Below are 17,323 nucleotides of genomic sequence, written 5' to 3'. Positions count from 1 at the left end.
TAGATGCACTTAAAATCATTAAAGTAAACCTAAAGCCAAATGTCCACTTGATTGTGGCTCTGCATTCGAGCTGAGCTACATTCTTGTAGTGCATGCAGGAAATGTTTCAGGGGTGGAGCATCATCCAGCCTCTTTTCTAAGATACTTTTAATTTTCTGTATTTTACTCTTTTAAGTGTGCCAACAAATGCTTTGGGGTGGTACTTTAACTACTGGTTGACCTCAGAACCTTGTAGCCACTGATAAAACTCATAACCTCAAATGTCTATCCTTAACTAAGACAGCTTGTTTGAGATGGAGGTTGTGTTGAGGGCCTTACTAATGACTAAGGCACTGTATACTCTAAGTTGAATAAGGATGACTTTTATCTTCTGTCCTGCCTCCCTCCTCTCACCTGCTCTCACCCCTAGCTGTTCGCAGCAAATTGCTACCCCTCTGTGAGCTTCTGCTGGAGGTTTCTTCCTGTTAAATGGGAGTTTTTCCTTCCCACTGTCACCAAGTGCTTGCTCATAGGAGGTTGTGTGATTGTTGGGTTTTTTTATAATTGTAGATTCTTTAACTTCCAATATAAACAAGGTGACTGTTTCGATTTAGTGCTAGAAAATAAATTGAATTGAATTAAATTGAGCAGTTTAGTTGGTAATAATTGTAATAGTTTGGTCTCCTCTAAGAAGGCAACATTTGCTTCGTGGCTAACTCTTTTTGAATGTTTATAGTTGTGTTAATAACACAAATATTATCGTTAATTATTTTTATCAGTACAGCAGCAGCATGGGGATGACTGGGGATAAATGGCAAACATATGACTTTTATAACTAACAACTAAATGAACATTTATTTCTATATAAGCTCCATCAGCTAGGCTACTAATAATAATGATAATTGTAATCAACAATATTAAATCATTTTCCAATAAATATAGACATTATGGATTCTTGTCCTCCAATTGCAATAAAGCTTATTCATTAGTACAGACACAATGACATGGAGTCCCTCAAGACAGACCTGTCATCTAAAAGAATGGAGTCAGTCTCAGATTACGTGATTTTTCTTTTTCATTTTTAAAATTTTTCTTTATACAGCACCAAATTAAACCAACAGTCACTTCAAGGTTCTTTATATTGTAAGATAAAGACTCTGTAATAATTCAGAGTACACCCCAACAATCAGATGACCCCGCTATGAGCACTTGGCGACAGTGGGAACGAAAAACTCCCTTTTAACAGGAAGAAACCTCCAATAGAACCAGACTCAGGGAAACAGGACAAAAGACAGACTGTGGATCAGAGCCAGAGTTTAATAACAATAACATGATGATGAGACAGAAGAAACTGAGACAGGCTAAAAAAATTACTAAAATTATTATGAAATGATAAAATTTGGGGGTAAAAAACTCATAAAGACGGATGAATGAAGCCATTTGAATGGCAACAGGTGCTGTGCTCAGCTAAGACAAAGATGCAGCTTAACGCAGCCAGATCTGGTGGACATTAACTGTAAAAGTAATGAAGTTGAAGTAGAAATAATTGTAAAGTTTTATTCTGAATGAACCCCCAGCATTTTCAGGGTTCATTTTAACCTAACAGGGAGAACAGCAGGCATAAGAAGCTCTAAGTCCCTGCCCCTTTTGCCCTGGCTGGTCCTGTTACACTTTTACACAAAAGCGGTGTCGCGAATGAGGATGGAAGTGCAAAGAGCAGATGCCGGGACCTTCACGGGCGGTCGGTCACGGCCCCTCTGTGCATTTGCGCTCATCCTCATTCCCTTTCAAAGCTCAGAGAGGAGGCTCCACCTGCCACATCAGTGAAGGACGTGCAAGGAGAAGGTGAAGTGGAGAGAGAGGAAGCCGAAACAAAATCATTTTCCATTCCTCTGAATGTTTTGGTAGCCCAGCTGGCTTAGGGGAGGAAAAAATAATTGCCAGCGTGATCGAAAGCAGGAGTTGCGTGAGTTCTACTCCTCATTAAGAAGAAGCTTTCTTTTTCTCCAGTGGAGGCGAAAAGAGCAGCGGGAGTTAGGGCAGGGGAGCCGGGGCAGCCAGTGTAATTTGGCTCCCTAAACTTTCACCTTCTCTTCTCACACTTCATTCGCTATGCTCCTCCAGAGACCAGTTGAGTTTTAGCCAAACGGTTTATGTCTCTCACTTTCTTCTCCCTTATCCACATATCTCTTGTTGGGCCTTGCCCTTGCTGCCACATCCATAATGTTCAGGGCAGTGCTCGCTTACTTCCTCAGATCACTTTTTCAGGGAGAGGAAAGTGAGCCAAGCTTTAGCTAACTTTAGCTATGGTGTAGTAAACTTGTTCTTTACTCTAAAGGAATGTAAATAGGACAGTAGGACAAAAAAACAACATATTATGCAGACTATCTAAATGAATGAGAGGAGAGGATATAGGAGATGGGGTGGTAAAGCAAAAGTACTGCTCCTCTGTGTGTGTGTGTGTGTGTGTCTGTCTGGCGTAGCCGGCAGTGCACCTGCAGACGGTAAGTAGAGCAGAGTAAAAATAATGTTTGCTCATTCAGAGATGATGGACGAGCTCGTAAATGCAAACTCCCAGTGAATGAACCAAGCTGTTGCGTCCCCACAAGGGCCATACCTAACTGCCCCGTTTCAAAAAGCATGTGTCCCAGACATTTTACATCTGCTTTATCACTGTCTACTCAGAGGCCAAGTGGCGAAACATCCATAAGAGTTTGGGCGTTTATATATATAAATATATATGTAAAAAGTCGCAGACAAGACGAGGAAATGTTGGTGCGGAGATAATTCCAGGTGCCGTCCTGCTGCAAAAGCAAAGCAGGTGACGGGAGCGCGTCAGCTTGTGTTAGCACATTAATTTGAAAAGCCAGACCGCTCACACCAGAAGCCACATCGTTTTCACTGTCTGGCACGCACATGTCTGCGGTCAGACTTCCACCGCTGGCCGCCCCCGCGGTTCTGCCTGCACCACTGACATTCAGGTTCATCGCTCCTGCTGTCAATATCAATAATTACCAGCGGGCACAAAATTGGCTCTCAGCAAAGATGAACTGGAGCACAAATATAGAATGAGTTCACTTGAAGGCACTCGGTAGAGTTCAGAACTCAACAAGTCTCCAACTCTCCGTTATTTACCTCGACAGCAGCAAAGACAACAAAGCGAGTTTATTAGCAGAGGCAGGCCTTATTTCTTAATGTTCTGTGCCCATGAGTCTGACATAAACAAAAGTTTTCAGGGAGAAACTATTAAAAGTCAAACACCTTAACTTGTTTAAATATCCCCGATTTAGGGACATCTCTTGGGGCATGACCCTTTAGCCTCTTAGTTTTAGATCCCTATCAGTAAGTAAGACTTCTGACCTCTTCGTGCTCAGTGGAGGACCGTTGTTGGCATTGTTGTGCATGCAAAAAGACATGCGTCCATGCTTTATTAAATAAATAAAAGAAATAAAAAATCAGCTTTCTCCTCTATCTTCCGTCAAACTCCACTCAAACTCTCGAGTGACAGCAGAACTTCATTGAGGGCTTCCTTTAAGACTGCCACACATGAAACTACTAAATGGGAAGGAACCAAGCTGACTGGTGAGCACCAACTGACCTTTCAAAATAAGAGTGGAATGTGAATGAAGCCAGGTCTTAATGATAAATCCCCACAGCACTGTTTGCACCAGTAGAAGGAATAATAGATTAGACATATCACGTAACTGCATTACTCTGAGTTTCTATTTTTAACAGAAACATCAGACTCGATCCTTAATTCCAGGTGCTGCAACTCTGCTAGTCTTTGTTTAGTGTGCTGTCAGTGAAAAGAAGAACCTCCCACGCAAAACTCTTACATCAAAAGCTTTTCAGCAGTTCCTATGACAGGACATCAAATCTTATAGGAAGTGAAAAGTGGCATTTTTTTAACACTGAATCACATGTTTTAGCTGTAATTAATTTAGCTGTAATTAATTAATGCAAACAGTATTTTTGCTGCTATGAAGGAGCACTTACATCAGATCGATAGGTCTGACCGCTTCCCTTTGTTGTATTGCTAAAGATCACGCAGCGAAAATGCTAAGGCATGCCACGCGTAATTATAGCGTAGGCGGTTTCATCCACTTGAGCGCATTTTATCCAGCCTTTAATTGGTGTGTTTGTGCCTGCAGTCAATTTTGAGGAGGCCATTAGCTGACTGTGTTGTTTTTATTTTGAAAATCACGCTTATATTTTAATTAGATTTGTGTCTTTTGTTTGTATTTAATTGGGAAAAATAGCCTAAGTCAAAGATAACAGTACTCGAACGCGCGATCATGTTAGTTTAAAGCTAAACGAGCAGCGCATAAGTTCTTCCTCCGTTTTTGTCAAGTCACGCTCAAAGTTTCTGAAGGGCAGCCAATCACTGGTTTTGACATTGACCGCCATAAATACAAATCTGAATACAGTATAAAGTGGGATAGATGGAGCTCAACATTTATAACTTTGCACCTACTAAATTTTATATCATAAATACACATCTTGATTCCAAAATATAGGTAGATAGATAGATAGATAGATAGATAGATAGATAGATAGATAGATAGATAGATAGATAGATAGATAGATAGATAGATAGATAGATATGTGTGTCTTTTTTCTATACTGGTTTTCCTGATTCAATAGGGAACCCTGTAGGCACACACCATGAACGGCACACACATACACACTGGGAATAGTCTGAGTTCAGCACAGCTGCAGTCACAGTTAATTGGGTAGACAGGGAGTGCTCACAACACCCAAAGGATTTTTTTTTTAATGTGTGTGTGTGATTCCCTTTTACATCCCTTTACTCGTGTGACCTAGAGCCTCTCCTTCACTGATGGAGTGTTAGGGTGATAGATGGAACGAGTCTCCTCTCTCTTCCTCACCCTAACTCCCAGCCTATCTATCCATCCATCCATCCATCCTCTCTGGACAAAAGGGAAGGGGTGAGGAATGAAGTGATGGATGAGTATGGAAAACTTTCCTAATGCGTTAATCTTCTTCTCCGGAGAGGAGGGGAGCAGAGGAGATAAGGAGAGGCCGTGTCACAAGATGATCAGGGAGAAAGAGGGCGAGAGGGCCACGTCTCCAACCTGGAATTGCCCGACAGCAGCCGCCTCCCTGGAGTTTCTCTTTCAAACCCACGTTGAGCACTTGCTGTTTGTCTCTTATCGTGTCAGAGGAGAGTTATTTAAAAAAAGAAAGAAAGCAAGAGAGAAAGAAAAGAAAATTTGATCAGAGGGGAGGGGATCTGATTTGATTAGTCGTGACTCCAGACCACAGGAGCGCTTGGCTGTAGTCTCTCTTTCTCTCTCTTCATTATCTGATCGGCCTTCTCTTTTTCCATCTCTTCCCATACTCTCATATTCTTAATGGGAGTCAGCCATTGTGAGTGACTTTAATGCATTGATGTTCCACTGACAACTTTCCTTTAAAACAAGGCTTCGTCGACTCCAGTCCTCAACACAGCAGCTCTACTGTATGTTGTCCCAGTATAAAACCTCCTGTCTCACTTTCTGAACATCACCTCCTCCTCCTTCTCCTTCTCCTCCTCCTCCTCCTACTCACCCCTGCCTTCACCCCAACTCCCCCCAACCATTTCCCACTTCCAACAGAAGCTCAGAGTAAGCCCTACTACTCGGATTACTCCCCCACCCGCCTTCTCATCCACAAGATGTGCACCAGCCACTACCTGGACTTGTTCATCACCATCGTAATAGGCCTCAACGTCATCACCATGTCAATGGAGCACTATCAGCAGCCTAAGGTCAGATGTTTGGGAAAACACGTTGCTGGCTTGGCTCAGTCTTTTGGGGGGAAAAAAGAGAAAAAAAGTTTTACACATCTGTTTGCATGTCAATCTAAAAGAAATCACTATGTTTGAATATTTATATGAATATAAATAAAAAATATTAATGTTAAATATTAAAAATTCCTTTGGATGTTCTTTTTCATGAGTGGTTTTTCATTACCAGCTCATATCAGTCACTTCAGATGATATAATGAATACAGTGCAGCTTCTCATAGTCCTACAGTTACAGACAAATGCACGCTCTTTTGTTGTGTCAGGAGTCTAATTCTTCAAATTTTGTCAATTCTTTCAAGTTTTGCTGCCATGAAAATAATATAAAAAGCTGATTATTGGCAACGCATGTTGGCTGTTAGACACTCCATTCCTTAATCTTCAGGTCAGTGGCGTCTAAAAACGAATGTTATTGGAATTCTAGTTCAGCCTTCCAGGAACATGAGGTTTATAGCTTTGAATGCTTTAGGAGACAGTGTCAGGTGAACAAGCCTTTCCAACGATAATAAAATACTAATGAAAAAAAAACAAAAACGCCTCACCAGTTCTTTGAACAAGGCTGAGTGAGGGATAAGGTCATCAGGGAAAACAAATGAAAGTTAGATAAGAACTGTAAAAAGCTTGGCTAGAAAGGCAGTGGTAAACTATAGAGGGAGGTCAAAACAATAAATACTGAATTTTTGGACAATCGGAGAAAAGAAAAAAGTCATATTAAAGGACTTTAAATAATGCTCCAAACTGTAGATAATTAAGGTAACCAGGTTTAGTCCAGATCCAATCCATTAAAGAAAGGTAATTTTATGTATCCTGAGAATCACTGAGGTCTGGTTATGGATTCTTAGGATTTATAGTCTATATTTTAATCACCATCAGGCATCAGGCTTTGCCAGCTGGGATTTCTCCAACACTCATTTTTGAAATATGAGTCCATCACTTCATGTATCACATTGTTGGCCAACTGCTTAATCAGAGAACTGTGGTGGATTTTTGGAAAATTAAAGGTGACTGAGTGGATAAAGTTGTATTTAGCAAGATGCATCAGATGTCAATGGAGAGTCAACAAAAGCATAGGATTGCATTACAGGGTGGATAAGGGCGTTGTAAGGCATGGTACATGAAATATTCTTAGCAACATGCTAAGAATATTAGTAGACAGTAAAAAATGACATGAGCCCTAAATTGAAGTTGTTTCTGAATTCTCTAAATATTTGGCCAGTGCCACAATATAATGTTTGAATTGTTGCCTCTGATTGCCATCACAGTGGATTTTAGATCAAACAATCAAATTTCAACTTTCAACTTTAATTCAGGGATTTAGTAAAAGCCTTGCATTAACTGTTGATGAATTATAGCCATTTTTATGCACGTTACCCCATTTTCCGTTGTTTCTGAGGCTGTTTCATGATCCAAAGCATAATACGTCATCTGTCAAACACGGTGGAGGCTGCCTGTGGAAGCGAGCCACTATTATCTATTGATAATGTGACGTTACCAGGAGTAGCAGGATGAGTTCTACTGTATACAGAGCTGTGCTCTCTGTCACTGCAAAAGATTTTCATCCGTGTGTGGAGAGAGTTCTTACATTTAAAATAATGCTAGTTCAGTTACTTTTGAGCTTCTGAAAGTGGGGTACCACATGTCAAAACAGCTGTAACTTCTAAACAGTTACCACAGTTCAGCCAAGCTTATAATAAATCTGCAAGTCCTGCATTTGGGTCCTCTTTCTCTTCACACCTGACCGTGACAACCCTGAGGTCGCATCTTTATCATTTGATTTTAAAATCTACTGTGGTCACAAACTGAGTCACTGTCCAAATATTTATGGAACTAACCATATAAAGCTGATCTCTGTCAGTAACTACTAGAAAATATGTTAAGGTACAATAGAAGGTTTGGTGGTTTTAGAGCTGTGGTTGGTTAAACTGAATGATGTTTTCAATGAACCGTTGGTGTCAGATTAGAAGCTCTTTGGGTAGAATGTGGGGGTTTTACTTTTTAGTACAACAGAAGGTTGTTCTAACGGATACCCTTAAGAGAAACAGAATGTTGTTTGTTAGAAGGCATTAAGACTGAACAGTGTTATTGGGTAGGATAGAAAGTTTAGCACAACAGATGGTAGCCAGTACAGTGCAGCATCTCTGGGAAGAGTAAGAGGTTTGCTAAAATGCCTTTTGGTAGAAAATCTGGAATTTGTTTTTTGTTTGTTTATCTTTTACAACAATATAATTAGTAAAATTGTTATTAGATTTGCTGAGTATAGATATTAAATAATGTTAGGTAGAACTGAATGTATTTGGTTTGAATCAGAGACTACTTGGGAGTATGACATATCAACAGAGAGTGCTAGCATAAAAGGTTGTAATAAGCGTAAAAACAGAGATTTTCCTGCAGGAATCAATCAATGGTCTCTGACTGCTTTTAAAGTAGAACAGATTGTAGAAAGTAGAAAATAATAGATGGCTGGCATCAAGGGATTTATCACAAACTGGTGCCAACTGCTAGTCTATGCATTACCACCAGTGAGACTTTAGCCCAATCCCTCCTGATGACCAGTTCCCTCCACAGCTCTCTGTTAAAGGTCAGTTTTTACATGCAGATGGGAAATGTGAATTCTCCCTCCAGCAACAAAAAGAAAGAAGTGGCCACTTTGATTCTAATGAGGGAGGAACAGAGGGGATGGTGTGATCTATTCATGGAATGGCTAATTCTGAAGAAAGGACAGTCTTTGCATTATGGACCCTTTAGTATTTTATGCAAGGATTATAAAAGCAAGAACGTGGTTTATTTAAGCTCTAAAACTAAGCAGCATAACAAGCCATTCAGTTTAAATCGGTGTTTTCCCATTAAAATATGAAAAAGATAGCAGCGAGGTGAGATCATTTCATTGGTTTTCTCTGCAGCTTCAGCACATTTCGATAAATAATGAAAACCATAGATCGCCATGGTGGAGTAAGAGAGAAAATTTAATGCCGGGTTTACAGACTTGTTAAAATGGATACTTTTGCACTTTATGAATCTGTAACTTTTTTTTATCATTTCTCTCAGGAGCTGGACGAGGCACTGAAGATCTGTAACTACATCTTCACTCTCATTTTTGTGCTGGAGTCGGTCTTCAAGCTGGTTGCCTTCGGCTTCCGACGCTTCTTCAAAGACAAGTCAGTATATAAATCTCTCGCAAGTTCCCCGACGTGTCATGTTGACCTTTCCCACACTGACACAAAGAAAAACTGAGATTCTGAATAAACATTTGCCTCCCGTTTTTCGGTTCTGACATTTGGGGTGGATGTGATATTTTAGTAGATAAGTGGTTGCAAGCACTTGTCTTTAAATTCTGAGTCATGTAGAAAATCTGAGGCAGCGTTCAGAGAAGTTAAATGAGCTTTTTCTAAGGTGCTCCAGTGACTGGTTCTCAGAGAGGCCTGCATGAATACAAACAGCCTTGTTAAACACCAATAAAACACAAATGCCTTAGATGATTTCATAGCTTTGAAATCTCTGGCTTTCTGCTGAAAACCACACAATAATACACAAACACAATCCCAGCAGCATTGCTGCATACTGGCACATGTTGCATATAAAGAAATACACCCACTAAACCCACACACTTCAGTGGAGACATCGTGTTTCTGGACCAGAGCTGACCACCTAGGAGTCCACGATGTCTGTCCCATTCGCCAGAGAAAGACCATTATCCTTTTCAAGTCTGGCAACAGCCCAGTTTAATAACAGCTCAGTCCACAACCTTTTATTTTTGCACACATGATCAGGCTGTTTCCAAGTACAGCAGCATTTAGCCAAAACACCGCTGTGCTAATTTGAAAATACATATATAATTTCAGGCAGATTGATTAATGCAGTTTGAGTGGCTATAGGGATATGTGGATTTAAATGTCAAACTCTGAGCGAAACAAAGCCTCACATGGTTAGAAACAATGTAAATAGCAGTGCAATAACCAGGTTACTGCGACCACCCACCTCTGTCTTCAGGTTTTATACATTCACTTCGTTCCAGATTTGTCGTTTATTGAACAGCAACTTCAAAATTGGTCTTGTCTGAACATTTTGTGGACTATGCCTATGTGACTGGAACGATATCGTGGCTGCTTTTTAAAAAAATGTTCCTCATAGCACTTAAAATAGTCAGCACGCTCTTACTGTCATGGAGAAAATGATCCGTCTCTAAATTTCATGAGTTATTCGATTAGTTAAATATGCATGACTAAAGCTTTGGAACACTGAGGGGATACATCATACAGAATCTTTTGAGCCTCTCTGTAGACCAGGGGTGTCGAACTCCAAGCCTCGAGGGCCGGTGTCCTGCAGGCTTTAGATCTCACACACACCTGAATCAAATGATTAGTTCATTACCAGGCCTCTGGAAAACTTCAAGACATGTTGAGGTAATTTAGCCATTTAAGTCAGCTGTGATGGATCACGGACACATCTAAAACCTGCAGGACACCGGCCCTCAAGGCCTGGAGTTGGACACCTGTGCTGTAGACTTAAAAAAGGCCATAAAAGCTGTATTGTACCCAAGATTCTTCCTTAGCGTTATACCTTTTTCTATCCATGTCGCAGTTCTCCTAAATAAGGGACCATCTCTGTCATGATGGGATCGACCCAGCTGTTTACTGGGCAGAATGGTGGTGGAGCTATTACCACTGTGGTGTCAAATTTTGGAACGTGTTTCCTCCAAGCACTCCAACTTACGGGGAAGTGTAGCTTCCTTGCTAAGTACTGCATGAGAAAATCAAATCCACATCTCTGCTCATATGACACTCGAGCCAGGAGGTGATTAGCTTTGCCAAAGCAACTAGAAACAAGAACAGTAGAATGCTAGTTGTGAATGCGATAACTCGAGAACGAATCAATGTTGTGTCTTCAGACACGACAGCACTTCTTAGCGCACTCAGTCAAAAACATAAGACTGCAGTTCTGAGTTGGACTGTTGTCGATTTCTTAAAGTTCAAAGTCATCAGATCTGTGACTCAGTTCTGACTGAAGTCCACTTCATATGACTGGAGTTCACACTTGTGTGACGGAGGAAATGACTCACATATGGGTGATTTGTTTGAGTCCATTTTTGCAGCCAATCACATTTATCCGAGGTTTCAGTGAAAACGCCTAACCCAAGTGCGTGTTTGGTCCTGATGAGTATGTTTTGTGTACGTCTGTGTGTGGTTGTTGGTGTGTAGGTGGAACCAGCTGGATCTGGCCATCGTGCTGCTGTCCATCATGGGCATCACTTTGGAGGAGATTGAGGTCAACGCTTCCCTGCCCATCAACCCCACCATCATTCGCATCATGAGAGTGCTGAGGATTGCTCGAGGTATGACACTCCCGCTTGCTCCTTTTTACCGCTAATCCCTTCTCCCCCCACCCCCCCACCCCCGACCCTTACACAGTGTGAGACACCAATGCACAGCAAACTCTTTCAAGGTGCTGCACTTTGAAGATGATGTAAAACACACATCCCCGGGACTCCCCTTTTTGTCATTTTTTGCATGGCAGATCTCAGCATGGTTCGGGCAGGCTGTGAGCCGACCAGATGGCACAGAGAAACACAGTCAGCTGACAAACTGAGAAGAAGCGAAGGGAGAGAAAAACACAGGGTGAGGAAAGTGAGCTTAGGGTGTGAGAGAGCCAAAACACACTGTGACAGTAAGTGAACTAAGCTGCGAGAAGCTAAGGAGAGGATGGGGTACAGTAAAGAAGGATGAAAGAGATGTAAGAATAAAAGAGAGATAAACGAATGAGATGGGACTGATGAATGACTTCTGACCCAAAAATAGACTACCAGAAGGTGAGATGAAGTCAGGAGTGAAAAAGGTGTGAAGAGTAAAAGAGGTTCAGGTTGATTATTGGAAGATAGGAGAGATAAGAGGCTTTACCTGAAGGCTTGAGGAGAGGAAACAAAAGGAAGGAAGATGAGAGAAAGAGGAGCTAAGACATGCAGAACGGGAGCCTGTCTGTTTGGTCCAAACACTGAATGAGCAGCGATTTGGTGGCATGGAAGTCGTGATTAATTGTTGTTGCTCAGCCGACCCAAACACATTTTTTGTTTTGTTTGTCTGTGTGTATTTGATGGGTCCAGTCTTTCTGTCTGGCATCAGCATGCCTCTCATAATCAGACTGAGCAGGAATCTGAGTTAGCTAGATTAAATTCACATGTTGTCAGCACTGGAAACAAAAGGCGGTGGGTTTTCTGTCCAACGCTGTCAGTGAGATGCATCACATGTGTGTCCTTTGTGCACAGAAAATCTGGCAGAAATTCCAGCTGTGTAAGTTAACAGACTAATCAATGTCACAACTCAGACACAGGAGAATCTGATGGATTAAAACCAAGTGTTGCTTTACATTTAATGTTTAAAACAGAATTCAAATGTAGGCTTCGACCATGTGTGAATTTGATGTAGTCCACAAGTACAAATAGGTGATCTGGTTTAGGATAATCATGCTCATAGAACAATAAAATGTTATAAAAGTGCTTACAGCTAACAAAGAAAATTCGGGGAAGAAATGTCTTAGAAATTATATTTATTACTGATGCTCTAAGACTTCAGAAACAGTTAAAAAAAACAAACAAACTATTCCTTCCTGCTATCCAAGCAGAGGTTTGAGGCATCTTCCAGGAATGGTGAAGCTATTTTCCAGAGAACTATTTGGTCAATTGGATTTTTTCAGCCACTGAAGATTTGCTTTGATTTCATTTTTGCATCTGCATTTCAGCCCAAACTTCAAATCAAATCAAATCAAATCACCTTTATTGTCACGTCACATGTGCAGGTACACTGGTACAGTACATGCGTAGTGAAATTTTTGTGTGCAAGCTTCACAAGCAACAGAGTTGTGCAAAATACAATAACGTGCAACAAGCAAAATATAAAATGGTTAATCTAAAAGTAATAAATATATGTACCATATATAAAGGTATATACATTACTGAATGTGTGTACTAAATATGTTTTTCACGTGTGTGTGTGTGTGTGTGTGTGTGTGTGTGAGTGTGTATATACATGTTTTACAAATGAAATAGAGTAAACAATAAAATAAGATATATAAAATATAAAATATACAGAGGTAGGTATGTGCAAAACAGTGGCATTAATGTACAGTATGGAGTGCATAATGTTGAAGTTCCAGTAGTGAGGGTGAGGTGTCTATGACGTGTTCAGCAGTCTGATGGCCTGGTGGAAAAAGCTGTCTCTCAGTCTGCTGGTACGGGACCGGATGCTGCAGAACCTCCTTCCTGATGGAAGTAGTCTGAAGAGTTTATGGCTGGGGTGACTGGAGTCCTTGATGATCCTCCCCGCTTTCCTCAGGCACCGCTTCCTGTAGATGTCTTGGAGGAGGGAAGCTCACCTCCAATTATCCGTTCAGCACACCGCACTACTCTCTGGAGAGCTTTGCGGTTGTAAGCGGTGGTGTTGCCATACCAGGTGGTGATGCATCCAGTGAGGATGCTCTCAATGGCACAGCGATAGAAGGTCCTGAGGATGCGGGGCTCATGCCGAATCTTTTCAGTCTCCTGAGAAAGAAGAGGCGCTGCTGCGCCTTCTTCACTGTCTTGTTTATGTGTACTGACCACGTAAGATCCTCAGCCAGATGTACACCAAGGAAGCGGAAGCTGCTCACTCTCTCCACAGCGGCGCCGTTGATGGTGATGGGGTGTGTACCTCTGCACCTCCGGAAGTCCACTATCAGCTCCTTTGTCTTTGCGACGTTGAGGGTGAGATGGTTGTCTTGACACCAGTGGGTCAGGCGCTGACCTCCTCCCTGTAGGCTGTCTCATCACCGTTGCTGATAAGACCCACCACTGTAGTGTCGTCCGCAAACTTCACAATGATGTTGGAGTTGTTAGTGGCCGTGCAGTCGTGAGGTGTAGAGTGAGTACAGGAGAGGGCTCAGTACACACCCCTGTGGAGCACCAGTGTTCAGTGTGATGGGGATGAGGTGGTGCTGCCCAGTCTGACCACTTGGCGTCTGTCAGACAGGAAGTTAAGGATCCAGCTGCAGAGGGAGCTGCTCAGTCCTAGATCCTGCAGTTTCCTGTCCAGCTTCGAGGGAACGATGGTATTGAATGCTGAGCTGTAATCTACAAACAGCATTCTCACATACGTGTCTCTCTTCTCCAGGTGTGACAGGGCAGCATGGAGTGTCAGGGCTATGGCATCATCAGTGGACCTGTTGTGGCGGTATGCGAACTGTAGAGGGTCCAGTGAGTCGGGTAGTGCAGAGCAGATGAAGTCCCTGACCAGCTTCTCGAAGCATTTGCTCACGATGGGGGTCAGGGCTACAGGTCGCCAGTCGTTCAATGATGAGATGGTGGAGGATTTGGGTACAGGGACGATGGTGGCCATTTTGAAGCAGGCTGGGACTACAGACAGAGAGAGGGAAAGGTTGAAGATATGTGTAAACACTCCAGCCAGCTGAGCCGCGCAAGATGACTTGAGGACGCGCCGGGAATCCCGTCCGGACCAGTAGCTTTGCGTGGGTTCACTCTCCTGAAGTACCTCCGCACATCCTCCTCAGACACAGTGTGCGCACTGACGTCATCCGCGGTGCGCACACTGTCCGGTCTCCTGGTGTTCGCTGTGTCGAATCTAGCGTAGAATACGTTTAGATCCTCACACAGAGCCTGAAAGATGAGATTTTGACTACATTACCTCTTGATTAGATTAAAATGCTGATGAAATCAGCTCAAGTATTTTCATTTTTTATAAAATGAACTATTAAACTCACTTCAAATTGGATTAAATTACCATAATGAAAAAATAAGCACCCTAACACACTCTTGTGTTTTAACAAAATTCAATATTTATTAGTCAATATTTACTATTTTTCCTTTGACTACGATGACCTGGATGACTGAGAACCTTCACAGACGCTATTTTTTTTTTATTTCACCAAAGCTGTAATTACACCGGTTTAGGCACCAATAAGTGATGTGTTTAATAACTATCTCAAATTAAACAACAAAAGCAATTCCTCATACTTTTATTACTTATTATTTTACTATATGGCAAAAAAGTAACAACTCACTCACCATAAGCAGTGAGACAACAGCTTGAGAATCATCAACCCACCAACCCCTTGCACTCATGGTGTCACAGCTTAGCTATTCTAACATGAAGGCAAATAAAACATTTCCACAGTGAGTGGCATTTTACATGACATTTTACCTTATGTGCGTACGCTTTGCTTCTTCAAACCTTGAACTTGCACAACACACCACAGAAAATGCTATTAATAGACATGGATATAAGGTTAGTCGTTAGCTTTTATCCCTCTTAGCAATTTCATGGTCAAATCCATGATTCAAAACACACGCCTACTTAATTTGTAAATTAGGTGAAGTTGACAGAACTCAATCCTTTTTAAAATTGCTTTTGACATTTATATTGAAAGTATATGTTAAAGTGCAAAAAAACAAGGAAATATCTGTTATCTCGTGTCTTGCTAGTTTATGTTGTGGAATTATTAGATACTGTAGCTCGAGTGATTAGACCAGAACATTATAAAGTTAGATTGTTTTGGAAAAATCACCTTGAGGCAGTTTGAACTGTTACTATGTTTTCAAGGCTGTCTTTACAGCTGATTAATGGATGTAATGTTTATCAAGTTATGGTCAGCGCTTTGCTAATCTGTCTGGCATATGCTTAGATGTTTCAGTGGTAGCAGCTGAGGTGCAGACAGATGCCTTTTGGTGGTAAATGCATCATTAGTGGCCATATAATTATTCAGAGAAAAGTGATGTTTCTCACTGGAATATGTGTCATGTTAGCTGAGCTAATATATTGAAGCTAACAGATGTCTGGCAGTGTGGTTAAAAGTGTGTGGTTAAAATAAAAGTACTTTTTTTTTTTGCAAATGTGGGATTTCCCTTTTTTGTGTCCTATGTTTACTGGTTTTTCGTTAATATGTGAGTAATTGATATAGATAAAAAATATCTCTTATTATTCCATAACATCTTTTCTTCCCAATTTAAAAGACATCACAATAGCACTGTGATTCTATTGATGCTTATTTAGATTATTCATATTGTGTTTAGCAGGACTATACATCTATTGTTATTCAATACAGAATGTATAGGCACATATCTAATCAGCCAATCACATGGCAACATCAGGATAGGGAAGACAAGCTATTTAAGTAGCTTTAAGCATGATATGGCTTTGGTGGACGATGGTTTGATGGTTTGTTGATCTTCTGGGATTTTCCTGCACAACCATCTATGGGTTTTACAGAAAATGGTCTGAAAAAGGGAAACTGTCCAGTGAGCGGGAATTCTCTGTGCAAAAATGCCTTGTTGATGTCAGTGGAGCACGGCCAGACCACTTTGAGCTAATACAGTTATGCAACACCAACAAAAAGAAGTCTGTATTACAACCAAGGGCTGCAGACGAGCATCTCTGAATGCACAAAACACTAAACCTCGAAGCAGATGGGCTACAGCAGCAGAAGACCACACCAGGTGCCATTCCTCTGGTTCACCAAAATTGAACAACACAAGACTGGAAATCCTTGCCTACCCTGATGAGTCCATAGTAGGGTTAGAATTTGGCTTAAATAACATGAAAGCATGGATCTGTCCTGCCTCATATCGACAGTTCAGGGTGGTGGGGGATATTTTCTTGTCCCCTTTAGCACTGAGTATTGTTGCTGAACATGTCCATCCCTTTATGACTACAGTGTACACACTGTAGTAAAAATTATTATCATTTCATCAACAGTGATAATTTTTTTGTAATATTTAGTTGATAAATTTCAAATCACCTAAATTATTATGACAAAAGCATTTTACAGAGGTGTTATGTTTTAAATCTATTGTCTGATTTTCTGTGCTGTGTATTCAAAGCACGCCCAGGAGGAGTGGGGGGTCATTTGCTGCCTAAATTTGTTTCCTCGGGTTATTGTTTACACATTTGCTACAATGTATCATCTGTCATTCTTGCTGTAGTTCAATTGGTGCTCAAGTCATACTGGTAACCCTACCGAGTCACTGGGGGATATGACCTCAGTCGTGTCGTCTTAAGAGCTCAATGGTGTTTAATACAAGAAACTGAGTGACTAAGCTAACAGTGCAGGATTAGACTGTAAGTGAGAGAAATGTTGTGTCCTTTCAGTTCCACAGCAGGCCTGCTCTGTTATGTAAGACTGAAAAATCGTAATATTGGTGAGATTTTGTTTTTTCATCCTGTGTGTTTGCGTGTCCCCACAGTATTGAAGCTCTTGAAGATGGCGGTGGGGATGAGAGCTCTGCTGGACACCGTTATGCAAGCCCTGCCTCAGGTACGCGCCGCTAAATAACACCCACCAAAGCCGCGAAACTCTCCTTCCATCCTCATCTGCATTTTTTTTTCCTCCATGGATTTCACATCCCACAGAAACTGTCCCTAAAGTTACATCTCAAAAGCATTTCCGTTTTTTGTTTGTGTGCTGCAGATTCTGCTGTTTCAGGGCGTCGTCTTTCCCACCAGTTTTCTCTGCTCAACTCCAGAGACCCTTATTTGCATTAGAAGCCCCCTGCAGAGATTG

At 41.4% G+C, this 17,323-nt stretch overlaps 1 protein-coding gene across 1 annotated transcript in view; it reads left to right on the top strand.

Moving 5' to 3' along the window:
- cacna1g (calcium channel, voltage-dependent, T type, alpha 1G subunit) overlaps nt 1-17,323 on the top strand; it is a 321,041-nt gene that overhangs the window by 285,802 nt on the left and 17,916 nt on the right. The window contains exons 27-30 of the mRNA XM_039616673.1: nt 5,598-5,749; nt 8,831-8,940; nt 10,981-11,114; nt 17,007-17,077. Of these exons, the coding sequence (XP_039472607.1) occupies nt 5,598-5,749; nt 8,831-8,940; nt 10,981-11,114; nt 17,007-17,077 (467 nt within the window). The remainder of the gene's footprint in view (nt 1-5,597; nt 5,750-8,830; nt 8,941-10,980; nt 11,115-17,006; nt 17,078-17,323) is intronic.

Source organism: Oreochromis aureus, linkage group 8 (genome assembly GCF_013358895.1).
Source record: "Oreochromis aureus strain Israel breed Guangdong linkage group 8, ZZ_aureus, whole genome shotgun sequence".
Lineage (NCBI taxonomy): Eukaryota > Metazoa > Chordata > Actinopteri > Cichliformes > Cichlidae > Oreochromis > Oreochromis aureus.
The sequence above is the reverse complement of the archived record's forward strand: the minus strand, read 5'-3'. Positions and strand labels throughout refer to the sequence as shown.